Consider the following 16,651-nt stretch of genomic DNA (forward strand, 5'->3'; position numbering starts at 1 on the left):
CAGGAAGGTGTCCAGGCGGGTTTGAATGGCTGCACAGAAGGAGACTCCACAACCTCCCTGGGCAGCCTGGGCCAGGCTCTGACACCCTCACCATGAAGAAGTTTCTTCTCATATTTAAGTGGAACCTCTCGTGTTCCAGTTTATACCCATTGTCCCTTGTCCTACCATTGGTTGTCACCGAGAAGAGCCTGGCTCCATCCTCCTGACACTCACCCTTTATATATCTGTAAACATTAATGAGGTCACCCCTCAGTCTCCTCTCCTCCAGCTCCAGAGCCCCAGCTCCCTCAACCTTGGATGATGATGATGGGAGATGATAAATGAGAGCAGGAGGTGCCTGACGAAGGTATTTGGCAAAACACAAGCTAGGTGTGAGTTAATCATCTCAGGATCTCTGGCATGGCCTTGGCTGGGTTAGCGAGGGCTGCACATGGATGGTCGAGCTGACAGAGGGGTGGAAACAAACCAGAACGCATCCTGATGCCTTTATTTTTGTTGCGTCTTAGCAGATATAAATACAACTTGGAGAATGCTTTGTGCCAAGCTGTTTAAACCACTTCTGCAAATACGATGTAAAACTTTTGGTGTACAGGTTTCTAAAGACCTCTGTGAACGTGGGCTTGAACTTGTCACTGCTCTCATTCAGGTCCAACAGCCTCCTGAAGCTAGTAAGTTGGAGCTAAAAGAGAGAAGAGCTTTTATTTAAATTAGAATGTGGAAAAAAAACACTATAATTGCTCTGAAGAGATGGAGGGTATTCAGTCTAATAATTTAGAACATTTAAATTATATGTCCAAGCTCCCTGGCACTGTAAGGAGCTGTGTAGCTGGAGACACCTGAAGCTTAGATGGTACAAATACGTTGTTCTGCAATGGGAACTTGCTGAAAGCTGCACTTAATATTTTTGCTTGCTACAGCAAGCACATTTGTATTGCAGAGGAGCAGCTCTATGTATTTCTCAGGCCTCTGGCTTGAATTACTAGCAAATAAATGATTAATCTAAATAGCAATGTGTATTTTCATTTGAAAGCTATAATGTGGTGTCATGCTGGTGGGATTCAGGGCTTCTCTGGCTGTTGCTGGGTACTAATAACCCATCTTCTGTGGCAAAACCGTTGGCTTTGCAACCTGTTACAAAGCAGTTATTTGCTCGGCAATGCCCTGTAGTTTTGCCACGGTTTTTCACCTGCGTTCTTCCATTTTGCTAAACTTGGGATGAAAATGAAAGCTCTGCTCTGTGTGGAATCTGTGGTTTTATTGTTAGGACTCTGTGTAATTTGGCCAAGCTCTACAGCAATGAGACTCCAGCTCTTCTGAGACAACAGGAGATCAGTGTTTAAATTGGAAAACCTTTTTTTTTTTTTTAAGAAAAAATGTGAAATTATCCCCATTTCCCTCAACTACTCCTCGTAAGACTTGTGCTCCAAGCCTCTCGTGACCTCATCACCCTCCTCTGCATCTTTCCAGTACCTCAGTTTTGCATTCAAGAAATCGAAAGATAGGTCAAGGTTTTCTACAATTATAAATACGCTATTGCAAATATCAGTGGTGTGTGGAATTTTAAAGTCCTGAAGTAAAATCAGTGTTTGTGCCAAGTGCTTTCTATGGGATTCTAAAGAATGTGGCTGTATAGTATAGGTGTTGTGACAATGGTCAACAGACTGGATCTAAAAATCTGTAAATATGCCATCAATTTGTTTTTGATTGTGATTATGTTCATAGGGTCATGGGATAATTCAATCCTAAATCTTCATATAGGTGCTGGAAGTCTGGTCAGGTCAAATGCTGTAGTTTCTCTGAGTGAAGATTGAAGCTGACTTGGGTTTGATGCACACTTGCAATATCTTGAGTTATCTCTAGAAAAGACCAGTAGTTGACTTCTTTCCCTTTCTCCTTTCACTTCCCACCCAAGGAGCTGGTGGCAGAAAAGGAGAGGAACGGTTTGCTCACGGCGAAAATGCGGGAGCGCATCAACGTGCTGGAAAAGGAGCACGGCACTTTCCAGAGTAAAATACACGTCAGCTACCAAGAATCTCAGCAGATGAAGATAAAGGTAAAGGCTTCACCAGAACGGTTTGAGTTGGAGTTTGTGCACAAGCAGATCAATGCGAAGAAATCGTTGCTTTAGCCAGGGTGCGGCGTTTGTTTGCTCCCACAGAAATGGGCTTTGCTGGTTGCTCTGAGCCTGGGTGGGTTGGGAAAATCTGGTGGTTTCCTGGCTTGAGGGAAGGACAAGGTGTTTGCACAGGCAATTCTGCTCTAGTCTGTCAAAGACTTGTACTGTGCAGCCTATATCTGATTCTAATGACTTTTCCTTTGTGGTATTCTGCTGAAATGTCGTCCAATTAAAGAGTAAAATCTAATTGAAATAGCTTCGTAGAGCTACTAATGCTAATGATCATTTACCAGCTGATAAATCTCACTTTTAAAAATTACAGTGCAGAGTGACAACATAACGCAATCTGCAAAAAATATCGTCTGGGAGAGTGCTTTGCTGAAAATATCTGAAGGGCAGACACTTGCATTAAGACCCTTGTTTTTCTCTCCCCAAGTTTTGGTGTGGAGTAACCTCAGAAGAGTTATTTCATCAGTTTAAAAAGTTTGACTTAAAGTTTGCTAAGGAAAATGACCCGTTTTATACCAACTTGAGTGGTGCTTAGATTTGACATTCTAGTATTTTTTTTTCCTATATAAATGTCATGGCATCAAACACAGGTTTAGTACTGTGTCTTCTGCCTTGGCACTTTGGAGAATAGCATCTCTGCAGTTTTGGAGGAGAACTATGTTCTCCAGAGCGGAGATAATTTCCTTTGAACATCTAACAAGAGGCTCTCAGATCCCAGAATCCCAGAATGTCAGGGGTTGGAAGGGACCTGGAAAGCTCATCCAGTGCAATCCCCCCATGGAGCAGGAACACCCAGCTGAGGTTCCACAGGAAGGTGTCCAGGCGGGTTTGAATGGCTGCACAGAAGGAGACTCCACAACCTCCCTGGGCAGCCTGGGCCAGGCTCTGACACCCTCACCAGGAACAAGTTTCTTCTCGTACTTAAATAGAATCTCTTGTGTTCCAGTTTGAACCCATTGCCCCTTGTGCTATCATTGGTTGTCACTGAGAAGAGCCTGACTCCATCCTCCTGACACTCACCCTTTACATATTGATCACCATTAATGAGGTCACCCCTCAGTTTCCTCCAAGCTCCAGAGCCCCAGCTCCCTCAGCCTTTCCTCCCACGGGAGATGCTCCACTCCCTTCAGCATCTTGGTGGCTGCGCTGGACTCTCTCCAGCAGTTCCCTGTCCTTCTGGAACTGAGGGGCCACAACTGCACACAATATTCCAGGTGTGGTCTCCCCAGGGCAGAGCAGAGGGGCAGGAGAACCTCTCTGACCTACTGACCACCCCCTTCTAACCCACCCCAGGTACCATTGGCCTTCCTGGCCACAAGGGCCCAGTGCTGGCTCGTGGTCACCCTGCTGTCCCCAGGACCCCCAGGTCCCTTTCCCCTACACTGCTCTCTATGATGACTCTCAGATGCTGGTGTCGCAGGCGAAGCTGGAGAAAGGATGCGCCGAGGAACCTGTGCTCTGGTTCTGCTCCCTCTGCTGATGTGCTGTAGCACTGCAGAGAAGCCCAAACTTCTCTGTCAAAGCTGATACGGGGCTTGTGGCCCTGCTTCTGTTGGGATTTTGGCATTAAAAACACAAAGGGGATGGAAAAAACTCCCCAAGTGCACCAAGACCATCTTGTGATGTGTATTGATGGCTACCCTGCTGTGGTTGTTATGCAAACATTTGTTTGGTTTTTTTTATATACAAAACTCCTCCTTGGCGAGTCAGCCTTTTGATGAATCTGAGTCTTGGAAATAGGGGCAGCCAAATCTCCGAAGTGGTGCTGGTAGAGGAAGAAAACGTTACAGCTCTGTGTGCTGGGGGGTTTTCAAAGCAGGTTGTTGGGCTGCAAGAGCAGCTATGCTGCCGTCTGCATATGCAGAGCCAGTTTTTCCTTTGAATCCCATCTTTTGATTTTGTTTGCATTACTCCGAAGCAACCTTGGGTTATCAAGGCTTCTTTCGGCCTCAGTTTGGAACCATGTTAAAAATGCAATCAAAGCATATTATTGCAATAAGTGCAATCAGAGCATATTATTGCATCAAATGCAATCAAAGCATATTAAGCATCCATTTCATAATCTTGAATTCAGGATATTAGATTAGGACTAACCTTTTGCAGTTTACACTCTCTAATTTGTGTATTATTAGTTATTTTATACTTTCCCTGCTTTGTTTAAAGGCTTTGTAAACTTCTAATGTTAATCCACAGTGCATTTAATGTATTTCCTGTTAGAAGCATAATCTAATGATACCCAGTTATTGACCGGTATCTAAATTATTCAGCTGAGCAATCAGTGTCTGAAGTAACACTTGTGTACTATTTAAAAACAAGAAATTACCTTGATACACAAGTTGATATGCTGGTATGAAAGGAAACAGATGCTTTTATTCAGGTAAGAGGGTCTAAGTTGCATAGTATAATCTGAGTGGGTATGTGAGGAAGGAGGCAAAGCTGCCCCTCTCCAAAAAAATCAACTTAAGTTTTATTTATTTAAGCTAATGTGATACCTACTGGTTTGTGTGGGTGTGTTTTTTTGTGTGTGTTTATTTTCTTTTGGTATTGCTTATTAGTTTAATCTTTATTGGAATTGATCTTTTTCCCCCATCAGTTCCAGCAACTCCGTGAGCAGATGGAGGCAGAAATAAGCCACCTGAAGCAGGAAAACGGGATCCTGAGAGATGCTGTCAGTACTTCCACCAACCAAATGGAGAGCAAGTACGTCAGCAGCTACTGGGAGCTCTGTGTGTTTTCAGCCTTCCCTGAAGAGCTGTTGTGGCTTCTGCTCCTGTTTCTGTCTCCCTGGCTGTCTCTGAATTTGTGGTTCAACTAGAAACACGGTTATTTTGGGTGGGGGACATAGCTATTTGTATTTTGCGTTGAGTCAAGGCTTTCAAAACATTATCATCTCTTATCAGTTTGATACCTGAGCTTTTAGAGTGCGGGCGCTGAGGCTTTAACAGAAGGAAGCGCGGAAGTGAGCAGCCATGATTGGTGTTTTTTGGCAGGGTACGTGTCCATTCCCCTGGGGCTTTAGGAGAGATGCTGATGCTGGGAGGACAACAGCTTCAAAGTTATAAATTAGTCTTCCAATAAGAAAAACAATCAATACCCTGCAGTTAACGGTACCCCTGGAGTGGCACTTGGATTTATCTGCCTGCTGAGTAGGCTGATATAACGAGTCCTCAGAGAAGGGCACTGATACCCTGATTTAGGTGTCCTAATGAAGCATCGTTATCTCTTGGATGGTTATCTTGAATAATCCTTAATTCAGGCCAACTTAAAAAGCATTTTATTTTTATCTTATTTGCTTAGACACAAAGGAGGAGCCTTTTAAAATTCTTCCCTTAAGCTGTACAAATGCATCTTCTCTCCTTAAGGAGAGAGTGCACCAGGTACCTTCATAAGTGAATAGATAAGTCAAGGCCAGGAGGCAACATGTAGTCTGAAGAGATGTGTGCAGTCAGTCCAGGAGGAACAGTCTTGAGTAAGTCTGAAATCAATAATCCTTTATGGAAAGAGGAATATGAATTTCTGTGCAAGACCTTTCCTTTTGCTGAGCCTCTCTAGTTTATACAACCCTGTCCAAATTATACCGGTCAGCTTGCAAATGTTTTAAAGGAGCTGATGTTTGTGGCTTATTGCTGACCTTTTGTTTCTGACTCGGTGAGGTGGAGCTGCTTTGCTGATGACCAAGAGTACCTGACCCTCATCCTGTCACAGAATCCCAGAATGCCAGGGGTTGGAAGGGGCCTGGAAAGCTCATCCAGTGCAATCCCCCTATGGAGCAGGAACACCCAGCTGAGGTTCCACAGGAAGGTGTCCAGGCGGGTTTGAATGGCTGCAGAGAAGGAGACTCCACAACCTCCCTGGGCAGCCTAGGCCAGGCTCTGCCACCCTCACCAGGAAGAAGTTTCTTCTCAAATTTAAGTGGAACCTCTTGTGTTCCAGTTTGAAACCATTACCCCTTGTGCTATCATTGGTTGTCACCGAGAAGAGCCTGGCTCCCTCCTCCTGACACTCCCCCTTTCCATATTGATCCCCAGGAATGAGTCCCCCCTCAGTCTCCTCCAGCTCCAGAGCCCCAGCTCCCTCAGCCTTTCCTCACACGGGAGATGCTCCACTCCCTTCAGCATCTTGGTGGCTGCGCTGGACTCTCTCCAGCAGTTCCCTGTCCTTCTGGAACTGAGGGGCCACAACTGGACACAAGATTCCAGGTGTGGTCTCCCCAGGGCAGAGCAGAGGGGCAGGAGAACCTCTCTGACCTACTGACCACCCCCTTCTAACCCACCCCAGGTACCATTGGCTTCCTGGCCACAAGGGCCCAGTGCTGGCTCATGCTCACCCTGCTGTCCCCAGGTCCCTTTCCTCTACACTGCTCTCTAATAGGTCATTCCCCAACTTATACTGGAACCTGGGGTTGTTCCTTTTCCTAGAATGAGGCAGTGTAGGGGGAAAAAAAGAAAACAAACCAAGCAAAAAGAAAAAAAAAAATAAAACCAACAACCAACCAACGCAAGACACCCAGCACAACCCTCTGGCTGCAAATATAGGACTTAGTGTTAATATTTGAGTAGCTGTTGTTTTAGCCTATGCTTCTTGGGGAAAAACCAAGCAAACAAAAACCCGAGGTGTGTAAATGTGTATTTTTAGGCAGTCGGCTGAACTGAACAAGCTGCGCCAGGATTATGCCAGGTTGGTGAATGAGCTGGGGGAGAAGAGCAGCAAACTGCAGCAGGAGGAGCTGCAGAAGAAGAACGCGGAGCAGGCGGTTGCTCAGCTCAAGGTGATTTGGGTTTTCTCTGCCTGTCTAGTCATACCTGAGAGTCACTTCAGCCGTGTCCCTGGCCACTAAGTCTCTCTGACTTCTTCAGATGTGCAAGTATCTATTTTCAGATAGGCTGAGCCAGCCTATGGGCTTATTGAATGTTTTTGTTCGGTACTTGGGGTTTTGAGTGATTGCAAACCACTCTATGAAGTGACACTTACTCTTCCAGGTAAATATGCTTATAAAAGCTTAACTGGTGATGTTGAACTTTGTTTACTATGAACTTACAGTTCCAGCAGGATTTGATATTGGTGTAATTCATCCAGATGGCATTGTCCTTGTTTATTTTCTTTTAAATGATGTATATATCTTTACGTTTTTAAGTAGACCTATATTTTGAAGAATCTGGCTCCTAGGTGCATCTCTCTCCTTTTCTTTGGAAGAAAAGCTCTTCTGTACTAATACTTTTGTTTTTTCTAGAAGAAACATAGTGTTTTCAGGTGAGAACACCAGTGCATATCTCATTACTTTTTTCATATTTGCAATTAAGTCTTAAGTACCAGAAGTTCTCCCAGTCTCCAGCCCTTGTGGGTTGGTATCTGGAGTTGAGACGCATTCTCATTACTAGATGCAGATTTTTTGTGATGCTTGGTTAGTCTGACTTCTTGTGTTAATTCTAAACTTGCAGGGCAAAGATGCTACACTTCCATATTACAGAAACCATCTTGTTAAGAGCCTATAAGGAAATCTAGTTCACAATTTGCCTTTCAAATTAATAAGCTAAACTACTCTAGGAGGCGGATTACAGGGCTCTCTGTCTCTCTGATGTGCCCTAATGGAAGCAAAAAACAACTTTACTTCATTGCCTTATGTTTTGGTGATAGCACCAAAGAGATGCACTGTGAATGTTTCAAAAATAAAGGTTAGATGTCTTTTCACCGACTCTCTCTCACTGTGAAGGTCCAGCAGCAGGAAGCAGAGAGAAGATGGGAAGAAATCCAGGCTTATCTCAGGAAAAGAACAGCAGAACACGAAGCAGCGCAGCAAGGCACGTATTACAAAATTCCCAAGTAATGCTTAGTGCAGTGATTTGGCTGTTGCTATTTGGTTTTTTTTAAAAAGAAACATTATCGAATAAATGGCTTAAACAAAGCTCAGGTGAAGTCATTATGGCTTCAGCACCCTGGGGAAATAATATGTTGTGATACCAGTTAGTCTGAATGCTGATGAGAGAGCTGAACCTTGCTTGCTGGAATGAGGCTTCTAATCAACCTCCCTGTTTACAGTGAAAGTTACTTCCCCAAAAGTGAAATATTTACTTCTGAATTAAAACCCTGACATTTCTGCTACAGATGTGCAGAATAAGCTTGTGGCCAAAGACAATGAAATCCAGAGCTTGCACAGTAAACTTACTGATACAATGGTGTCAAAGCAGCAGCTGGAGCAGAGGATGCTGCAGTTAATGGAGGCTGAACAAAAGAGAGCTTCTGCGGAGGACTCCATGCAAATGCAGGTGCAGGTACTATTGCTCAAGTATCTTAAGAATTTGGGTTTTTTTTCCTCCTACTTGGTGCCAACATAAACACAGTAATATCCTTGAAATGCTGCTTTTGTAAAGGTTTCCCACTGGAAAAAGGATGAGGAAACTGTGCCAGTCTGTCATCTGGCAACTGAAATTCTGTGTCTGGTTCTGGGCTCCTCAGTATAAGGAGGACAAGGAATTACTGGAGAGAGTCCATGGGAGGGACACAAAGATGCTGAGGGGTCTGGAGCATCTTTGTGATGAGGAGACACTGAGAGAGCTGGGGCTGTTCAGCTGGAGAAGAGAAGCTGAGAGGGATCTGATCAATGCTGATCAATATCTCAGGGTGGGTGTCAGAGGATGGACCAGACTCCGTGCAGTGGTGCCCAATGACAGGGTGAGGGGCAACGGGCAGAGACTGAAACATAGGAGGTTCCATGTGAACATGAGGAGAAACTTCTTTGCTGGGAGGTGCCAGAGCCTGGGAGAGTTCAGCTTTGCGCAGCAGTGAGCAGAGGAGGGAGCCCCAGCTGCCAGCAGGACCAGACGCTAACACCAAGGCAAATATTTGGAAAGGCAGTTCCTGCCCAAAATTAACTGCAAATGCTTTCAGGAGCAAAGCTGGAACAGTGTCTATGGGCAGTGGCCAGAGTCCCCTGGCCCAGGGGGACATTCATTACCCTTCCTGTGGCAGCATGTGGTCTTTGTTTTATGGGCTCCCCAGTTTAAGAAGGATAAGGAATTACTGGAGGGAGTCCAGCAGAGGGCTGTGAAGATGATCAGGTGTCTGGAGCATCTTTCTGATGAGGAGACACTGAGAGAGCTGGGGCTGTGCAGCTGGAGAAGAGAAGCTGAGAGGGATCTGATCAATGCTGATCAATATCTCAGGGTGGGTGTCAGAGGATGGACCAGACTGTTCAGTGGTGCCCAGTGACAGGGTGAGGGGCAGCGGGCACAGACTGAAACACAGGAGGGTCCATGTGAACATGAGCAGAAACTTTTTTGCTGGGAGGTGCCAGAGCCTGGCCCAGGCTGCCCAGAGCGGGTGTGGAGTCTCCTTCTCTGAGACATTCAAACCCGCCTGGACCCACCTGTGTGATCTGCTCTGGGACCCTGCTTGAGCAGGGGTTGGACTGGGGGATCTCCAGAGGTCCCTTCAACCCCAGCCGCTCTGTGATTCTCTAATTTATGAAGTGAGACCTTGTGTGTGATGCTGTGAGGAGATCTGGGACCACTTCAGACCTGAGAAGCGCTTTGGGCGATTCAGGAAAACGTGCTGACTGAGGCAATGTCCCAAGGTGTGGAATGATCCTGTGGCCTGGGGAACACCCTGGAAGAGCAGCCGCGTACCTTCGTTGGTGTGAGCTCTTCTGGAGTGATCTCCTGGCATGCAGTGGTGATAGGCAGCGTGGACACAGCTCTTGAGGGTGTGAGGGAAACCAAATGGTGTGGAGTGGGGCAGGGAATATTTGTTTCTTGATACAGAACAGGTTCTTGTGCTTCTACTCAAACTGGTTGATCTTAGTGGGGAGACAAATAGCATCTTTGAAAAGTGTCTGACATGTAAATGCTAAACTGTTCTTACTAACGTAATCATGGCTAAGAGCTAATCCTAGCACAAGTCGACTAGCCGCACATCTCAGCCTGCTTTTCTTTCTGTCCTCTCTTACAAGGAGCTGATAGAGCAGAATGATGCTTTGAATGCTCAGCTTCAGAAGTTTCATTCACAAATGGCAGCCCAGGTACAGCATCTTCTCAGACTTTCTTTTGTAGCCTTGAATTGTGAACTTTCGATAAAAATCAGTTGTGGGGTTTTTTTTGGTAGCTGGATATGAAATGTAATGCTGACAGCAAAGACTTGTTAGCATCTTCTTTTCTGATGTTTCTTAAACTGGTTTAAAACTTAAACTTCTGCTGTCTGTTTGGGGGAAAAATCCACTTACTTTCTTCTGTAGTGGCTTTCATTTGTAACCAAAGGGTAGAATACATTTTGAATGTTTGTTTTCTGTAGCTTTGCATGTGTCCAATTCTGTCTTGTGGTTCTTTGGTCTTTTTGCAGTCCTGTGAACTGTCTGATCCTGCTTTTCCCTTGGGTTGAGAAACAGCGTCTTACGGTAGCTCTCATATAAAGCTGTTTGCTCATTGCAGTGGTGATTGCTCTACAGAATGAAAACTTATAAAAACACCAAAACAAACCCACTGAAAACCCACTGAACCTGCACAATGCCGTTCTCCATTCTTTCAATGTCTGAAATCTCAGTTTGGCTAGTTTGTTTGAAAAGTTATTTCTGTTGTAAACACCATGTAAAACCTCAGTTACCGAAGTCGCTTCTGTGTAGAACTGGGTCACAGAAATCAGCTCAGACAGGCCGTCCCTTCTGTGGGTACAAATGCAGGCTGTCGGGTCCTGCTTTTTATCATGGACCTGCTGGATGTAGTTTGATTAAATTCAACATCAGATTGAAAATGCATCGCCTGGCTTGCTTTGAACGGTTTGGTGCTTTAACCCTTTGAGTGGGAAGAGTCGTGAAGAAGACGACACTCTGGATTTACAGCATCTTCATGACCTGCTCCTCTTTCCCTAGTTCTTTAAAAGGGCTTTGAAAATAAATCCCCAGGGAAATGTCCCTTATTTTGCTCTGGGTTACACAAGAAGTTGTGTGCTTTCCCCGCTGGCCATGAAAACCCATTTTTCCACCGTGGCCAGTGGGTGTGAAAATAACACTTTGGGGAAGCGAGGATGGACTGGAGACCGCTTGGGACATGGGGGTTGATGAAACTGTTTAAGGACACCCCTGATGCTGTTCCCTATGGTCTGATCTGGATAAGGTGCTCAAAGAGTTGCTGTCGGATCCCATGGGCACAAGCTCTGCAAGATGCTGGATTTTGAGGGAGGGTAAAGCTGGGTAAGGAGGGAGACCCATGTGTGTGAAGCACAAATGAGTAGGGATGTTCTGCAACAGCTGCTACCAAAGTGGATGTGAAATAGTCTGCAGATGTCCCTGAATGCTTTGATAACCAATGTGTCAGGTCTCTCCTGCCCCATTGTGGGTGACCACGTAGGAACAGGCTTTTTTCCAGGGTGCAAAAATGACTCTTTCTGGTTTTATGCTGCTGTTTCTGTGACTAATTCAAGTCCTGATCCACTGTGCAAGGGTTTGGTGGGGTTTTCTTTGTTTTAAATTGAGTGGTTTGTCAGCAGAACGTCCCGTAAAGCACTTGATCCTTGGGAGACAAGTGCTGGTGATCCCCGTGGTTTGTTTGAATCTGGTAAAGAGCAAATCAGATGGTTTGTTTTTCCCTTAGTACAAAGCAGAAGGGATGTGGGTATGTGCTGGTATTCCCTCAATGTTCCTTAGCCAGGAAATAGTTGGAATTGTCCTGTGCCAGTTTAAAATAACTAGACAAATCTTACAAATGCTACTCCTGGCTCACTGTAGATGAGCATTCTTTGACTTGCTTTACTTTCAGCTGTTTCTTTTTTGTTCTTTTTCCTTCTGCAGACCTCGGCTTCAGTCCTGGCAGAAGAACTACACAAAGTGTGAGCATTTGTTTAGTCTGGTATTTGGGAGCTGTGACCGGCTTTTAACACGTGCCGCCTTTCCTCCGTGCACGTGTGGCGCGTACGGGAGGGACCGGTGAAGGAAACATTGCCGTCCCTGCTTTTAAATGTTCACTGAGATTGACTTAGGAGCTGGGAAACGGCTTCCTGTGGGTTTCCCTTCCTTGTCTGTACTTAGGTTTGCAGTCTGTACGTGGCTCTATACGCGACACGGAAGGAGCGTCTTTCTTGTTACCGCTGCCTATGTGCAGGGATCAGCGCAGGAATGTGCGTGACCATCAAGAACTGTTAATATTTGGGCTTATATGACTGTGCCAGGAGATTTCTCCCTTTGGGAGTTGGGGTGATGGTTGTGTTTCAAAGCTAGGGAACGTCTCATAAATTTTTTGGCAAGCAAACTGCATTTAAAACGGATGGGAAAGTTTTGGGACCCAAAGTGTGCTGTCAGCAGGATTTAGAGTAGGGGCTGGACTGAAGGGCCAGCGTGTATTTTGTGTTTAGCCTGATGCTTCATGTGCCGCTTGCATCCAGGACCTTTTAGTACGACTAAAATGTCATTGTTTCTCATTTGTGCAGGATTGCGGAAAAGGACAAACAGATAAAGCAGATGGAGGACTCATTAAGCAATGAACATGCCAACTTAACCAGCAAGGAAGAAGAGCTCAAGGTATAATAGAAACATGTGTAAATGCAGCTGATAGAGGGAGAGGCTCCCTGGCTGCAGGTACAAAATGAAGCTGCTGCTTTTGGGTCTAGAAGCAGCTCTTTCAGCTGGGCCAGGGCAATGCTTTGATGTTGGGAAACTGTTGATAAGAAACCTTGGTGTTGTTCCTTGCTGTTATGTTTAGAGTCCTTCAAAAAATAACCTGAAATACTTTGCACTGGAGAGTGAACTTAATGGAAATACTGTCGCTGTGCAAGATGCAAATATATTTATTTATCTATCTCCTTCCTTCAGGTCTTGCAGAATATGAACCTGTCCCTGAAATCAGAAGTACAGAAGTTACAGGCTCTGACAAATGAGCAGGTGACGTAATTGTTTCATGAAATATTGAATTTTACTCCCTTCCCACTATCTTTTCTGTCATAAATGCAAATGCAGATCCATTGGCTTTAAGTGAGCTGTGCTTAAGCACATTAAAGATGTGAGATGCTGCCCCTAGGTTACTGCTATGTGGCCTGTTCATTACAGAGGTGGAAATAGTGTTTAATTAGAGATAATTCTGACTGTCAAATGCATCTCTTTGAGATCTTCCATTTGTGTAACTACATGCTTGCTTGGTATATATTGCTTTTTGTAAAGTGCACGAAGACAAGCTTACCCCTTCCACTCTTGGTGAGTCATGTGCTGAGACACTAAATGACTTGTTGTAGCTCTTTAATATTGTGGATTGAAAGGTTGATTGAATCATGTGATGTCTCCTAAGTCTGTGTTAATCCTCTTTATATCTAGGCTGCTGCTGCACATGAGCTGGAAAGGATACAGAAAAGGTAAATAGCTCTGGGATTTGATAAACAACGTTTGTCAGTCTTTTTTGTTGCTTTGAAACGATGCTTTTTGTAAGGCTTGGATGGGAAAATGTATTTAACTGTTCTGCTCTGTCTCAGCATTCACATCAAAGATGACAAAATAAGAACTCTTGAAGATCAGCTGCGAGAAGAACTTGCTCAGATTTCAAACACAAAAGACGAGTTCAAGGTAAGATACAGAATAGCTATTCTTGTGCTTGTTTACACCAAGTTTTTGAGGCTTGGGAGGTTGTGGAGTGGTTCATAGAACTGAATGTTCATTTGTAAAATAGAACCTACTTCTGGGTGTTAGGATCAATCACAGTATTCTGTTTGCAAGGGAAGAGCGATGGGGGATGTCACAGTAGTGGCAACAGACTGTGCAGCAGGGTAAGAGGTGGGGGTAACACAAGTTAAGTGCGGTGTCTGCACTTGTGAAGAGTGAGGTCTTTGAGATCTGGAAGAAGAGGCAGTTCAGTAAAAGCTATTGTGATTCTTGCCTACATTTCGCCTTCTAATACCACTTCCAAGGCCTTGGAGTGAGCCTTTTCTTGGGTTATCTTGCTGTTGGGTCTTTTTTCTTTTCTTCCCGTTAAAGTAGATGTAAAAACGTTTATTTTTCTCCTGCCAGCTTCCCAATTGTTTCTCATAAGGCTGCAGTTAAATTGCCAGAGCCTTTTGTGCTGAGGTCTGGGTTCTGCACAGCACAGCTGCTCCTTGTTTCTAGACAGTGTATGCAGAAGGCAGTTTAAATCCTCCTTGCCCTCTGCCACTTTAGGCTTTTTATTGTGTACTTTGGCTGTTGGGAATAGACCTGCTTCCTGAGGAGGGAATTTACTCTCTTTTTAACTCCTTTAAAGCTCATTTTGGGTGCTGCTGTTCTTCTGATGTTCCTGGTGAAAATCTGTCTGAATCTCAGAATGTCAGAGGCAGCGTGGTTTGGAGGGGCAGCCATGCCTTGTGGGTCTCCTGGAGCTCTTTGGAGGCATCAGCAAGCACGTAGTAAACTTGATTCACATATTAAAGCAGCATCGCAAAGAAAGACCTGGGAGTTCTGCTTGACAACAGGTTGACCATGAACCAGCAATGTGCCCTTGTGGCCAAGAAGGCTGAGGGTACCTGGGATGCATTAGGAAAAGTGGGACCAGCAGGTCAAGAGAGGTTGTCCTGCCCCTCTGCTCTGGTGAGGCCACATCTGGAGCTGTGTGTCCAGTTCTGGGCTCCCCAGTATAAGGAGGACAAGGAATTACTGGGGAGAGTCCATGGGAGGGACACAAAGATGCTGAAGGGTCTGGAGCATCTTTGTGATGAGGAGACACTGAGAGAGCTGGGGCTGTTCAGCTGGAGAAGAGAAGCTGAGAGGGATCTGATCAATGGGATCAATATCTCAGGGTGGGTGTCAGAGGATGGACCAGGCTCTGTTCAGTGGTGCCCAACGCCAGGGTGAGGGGCACTGGGCACAGACTGAAACACAGGAGGCTCCATGTGAACATGAGGAGAAACTTCATTGCTGGGAGGTGCCAGAGCCTGGCCCAGGCTGCCCAGAGCGGGTGTGGAGTCTCCTTCTCTGAGCCATTCAAACCCACCTGGACCCACCTGTGTGATCTGCTCTGGGACCCTGCGTGAGCAGGGGGGTTGGACTGGGGGATCTCCAGAGGTCCCTTCAACCACAACCAGTCTGTGAGGTTCTGTGAAGTGGCACTTTGAAAGAGGATTTGATGAGAGTCCCTTGCAAGGCTCTGTAGTTCCTCTAAGCTGTCAGAGAATGAGAGAAGTTTAGCTCAGTTGATAGAACAGGAAACAAAGTCCAGTGTAAGTTGATTTTTGTAATAAAGCTGTTGATGATTCTTCAGTGAGGTGGGTGCATAAACAATCTGGGGAGTCCATTGAGGTTGAGGTTTGGGTAAGTCTGTGACTCCCAAGCTAGTGACATTCTCAGGGGTTTCAGCGTGGGGGAACGTTTTAAAATGGCAGGTGAAATGGTGAAAATGAATCCCAGGAGGGAATAGATCTGAACTTCCTTAGAGCGATGGTTTTTACAGTAACTGTTAGCTGGGAAAACGACTGAAGTCAACTGTGCTGAGTAATGCAAACATCAGCGAGGGGCAATTCTAGCAATTCTTGGGAAGTGAACAGGGAACTGAACACGTATTGTCATCATCATGATACTGTGGAAATCCATAGAATACTCTCAGCATGAATCTTGTATCTCCTTCTGGTCTTTCCTTCCTCCTGTCTTTGATCCCAGACATAAGCCAGACCAACTCTGTACCAAATGTTTCCACCTGAGGAAGTGCTCCTTTTTTTCCCATGCACACAAAAGAAAGAAGCCAGGTTCAATCCAGAGCAATTATTTTAATAGTCACCTTTGTTCTACCTTCCTGCTTGTGTTGCCCTTGTAAGGCTTTGGGTCTGAAGCACAGACCACATGTCCTGCTTCTTACTTTTGTAGAACACCTACCAGGTCTTTAAAGACACTTTGTAAACCAAAAAGCAGTAATCAAGGAGGATTTTAAAATATGTATGAGGAATCCAGACAGCATAAAGAGGGAAATATCCAGAGAGCATAAAGGCAACTGAAGAGAACTGCAGAGGTGATCCTGTGCTCTCTAAGAGGCAGTGACCAAATCTTGACATGATGTTGATGCTGCTTTAGGAAGAAAATGCAGTTTCTCTTGCCTCTCACACTTGTTACTGTCTGATCCTCCACTAGGGAATGAAGATGGTAACAGCTGAATGTTCCATGGGGACATACAGACAAAAGTATTAATACAGAAAAGCGAGAAAGAAGGGGAAAGACTCTTTGTAGTCTTGTGGCTTCCAAAGAACTCACTGGAATGACTTCTGCGCTGTTTAGTTACCTCATGGCCAAAATGAAAATGCTGTACTTGGAGTTTGCAGTTCTGAACTGATATAATGTTTAAATTTCCTTCCAGGTTCTCGAGGAGCAGAACACGGCTCTGCAGGCAGAAGTTCAGAAGCTGCAGTCTCTCCTGTCTGAGCAGGTATAGCTGGGGTTGCTGAGGTTGTTTCAAATATCTTCTGTTCTTTTCAACTTGGGTATTTTTTTCTTAAGCTGCTCCTAGGCTCAGCTGGTTGGTGTCAAAACCTGTGGCTTTTTAGGTGTTTTCCATGGAGGGTTTGAGACAGTTGTGTCTGTCCTTTAGACCTAGTCAGGAGTGT

At 45.1% G+C, this 16,651-nt stretch overlaps 1 protein-coding gene across 12 annotated transcripts in view; it reads left to right on the top strand.

Moving 5' to 3' along the window:
• The window catches only part of KTN1 (kinectin 1), an 83,746-nt gene that overhangs the window by 35,810 nt on the left and 31,285 nt on the right, over positions 1 to 16,651 (top strand). For 10 of the 12 annotated variants that reach the window (XM_065838560.2, XM_065838565.2, XM_071809810.1 and 7 more), the window contains exons 7-18: positions 1,913 to 2,053; positions 4,719 to 4,825; positions 6,761 to 6,893; positions 7,836 to 7,923; positions 8,228 to 8,394; positions 10,071 to 10,139; positions 11,901 to 11,938; positions 12,536 to 12,626; positions 12,918 to 12,986; positions 13,413 to 13,450; positions 13,568 to 13,658; positions 16,405 to 16,473. In XM_065838560.2, coding sequence (XP_065694632.1) covers positions 1,913 to 2,053; positions 4,719 to 4,825; positions 6,761 to 6,893; positions 7,836 to 7,923; positions 8,228 to 8,394; positions 10,071 to 10,139; positions 11,901 to 11,938; positions 12,536 to 12,626; positions 12,918 to 12,986; positions 13,413 to 13,450; positions 13,568 to 13,658; positions 16,405 to 16,473 — 1,101 coding nt within the window. The remainder of the gene's footprint in view (positions 1 to 1,912; positions 2,054 to 4,718; positions 4,826 to 6,760; positions 6,894 to 7,835; positions 7,924 to 8,227; positions 8,395 to 10,070; positions 10,140 to 11,900; positions 11,939 to 12,535; positions 12,627 to 12,917; positions 12,987 to 13,412; positions 13,451 to 13,567; positions 13,659 to 16,404; positions 16,474 to 16,651) is intronic. The other 2 variants (XM_065838563.2, XM_065838570.2) reach the window with 1 other exon arrangement.

This window comes from Patagioenas fasciata, chromosome 5, assembly GCF_037038585.1.
Source record: "Patagioenas fasciata isolate bPatFas1 chromosome 5, bPatFas1.hap1, whole genome shotgun sequence".
Taxonomy (NCBI): Eukaryota; Metazoa; Chordata; class Aves; order Columbiformes; family Columbidae; genus Patagioenas; species Patagioenas fasciata.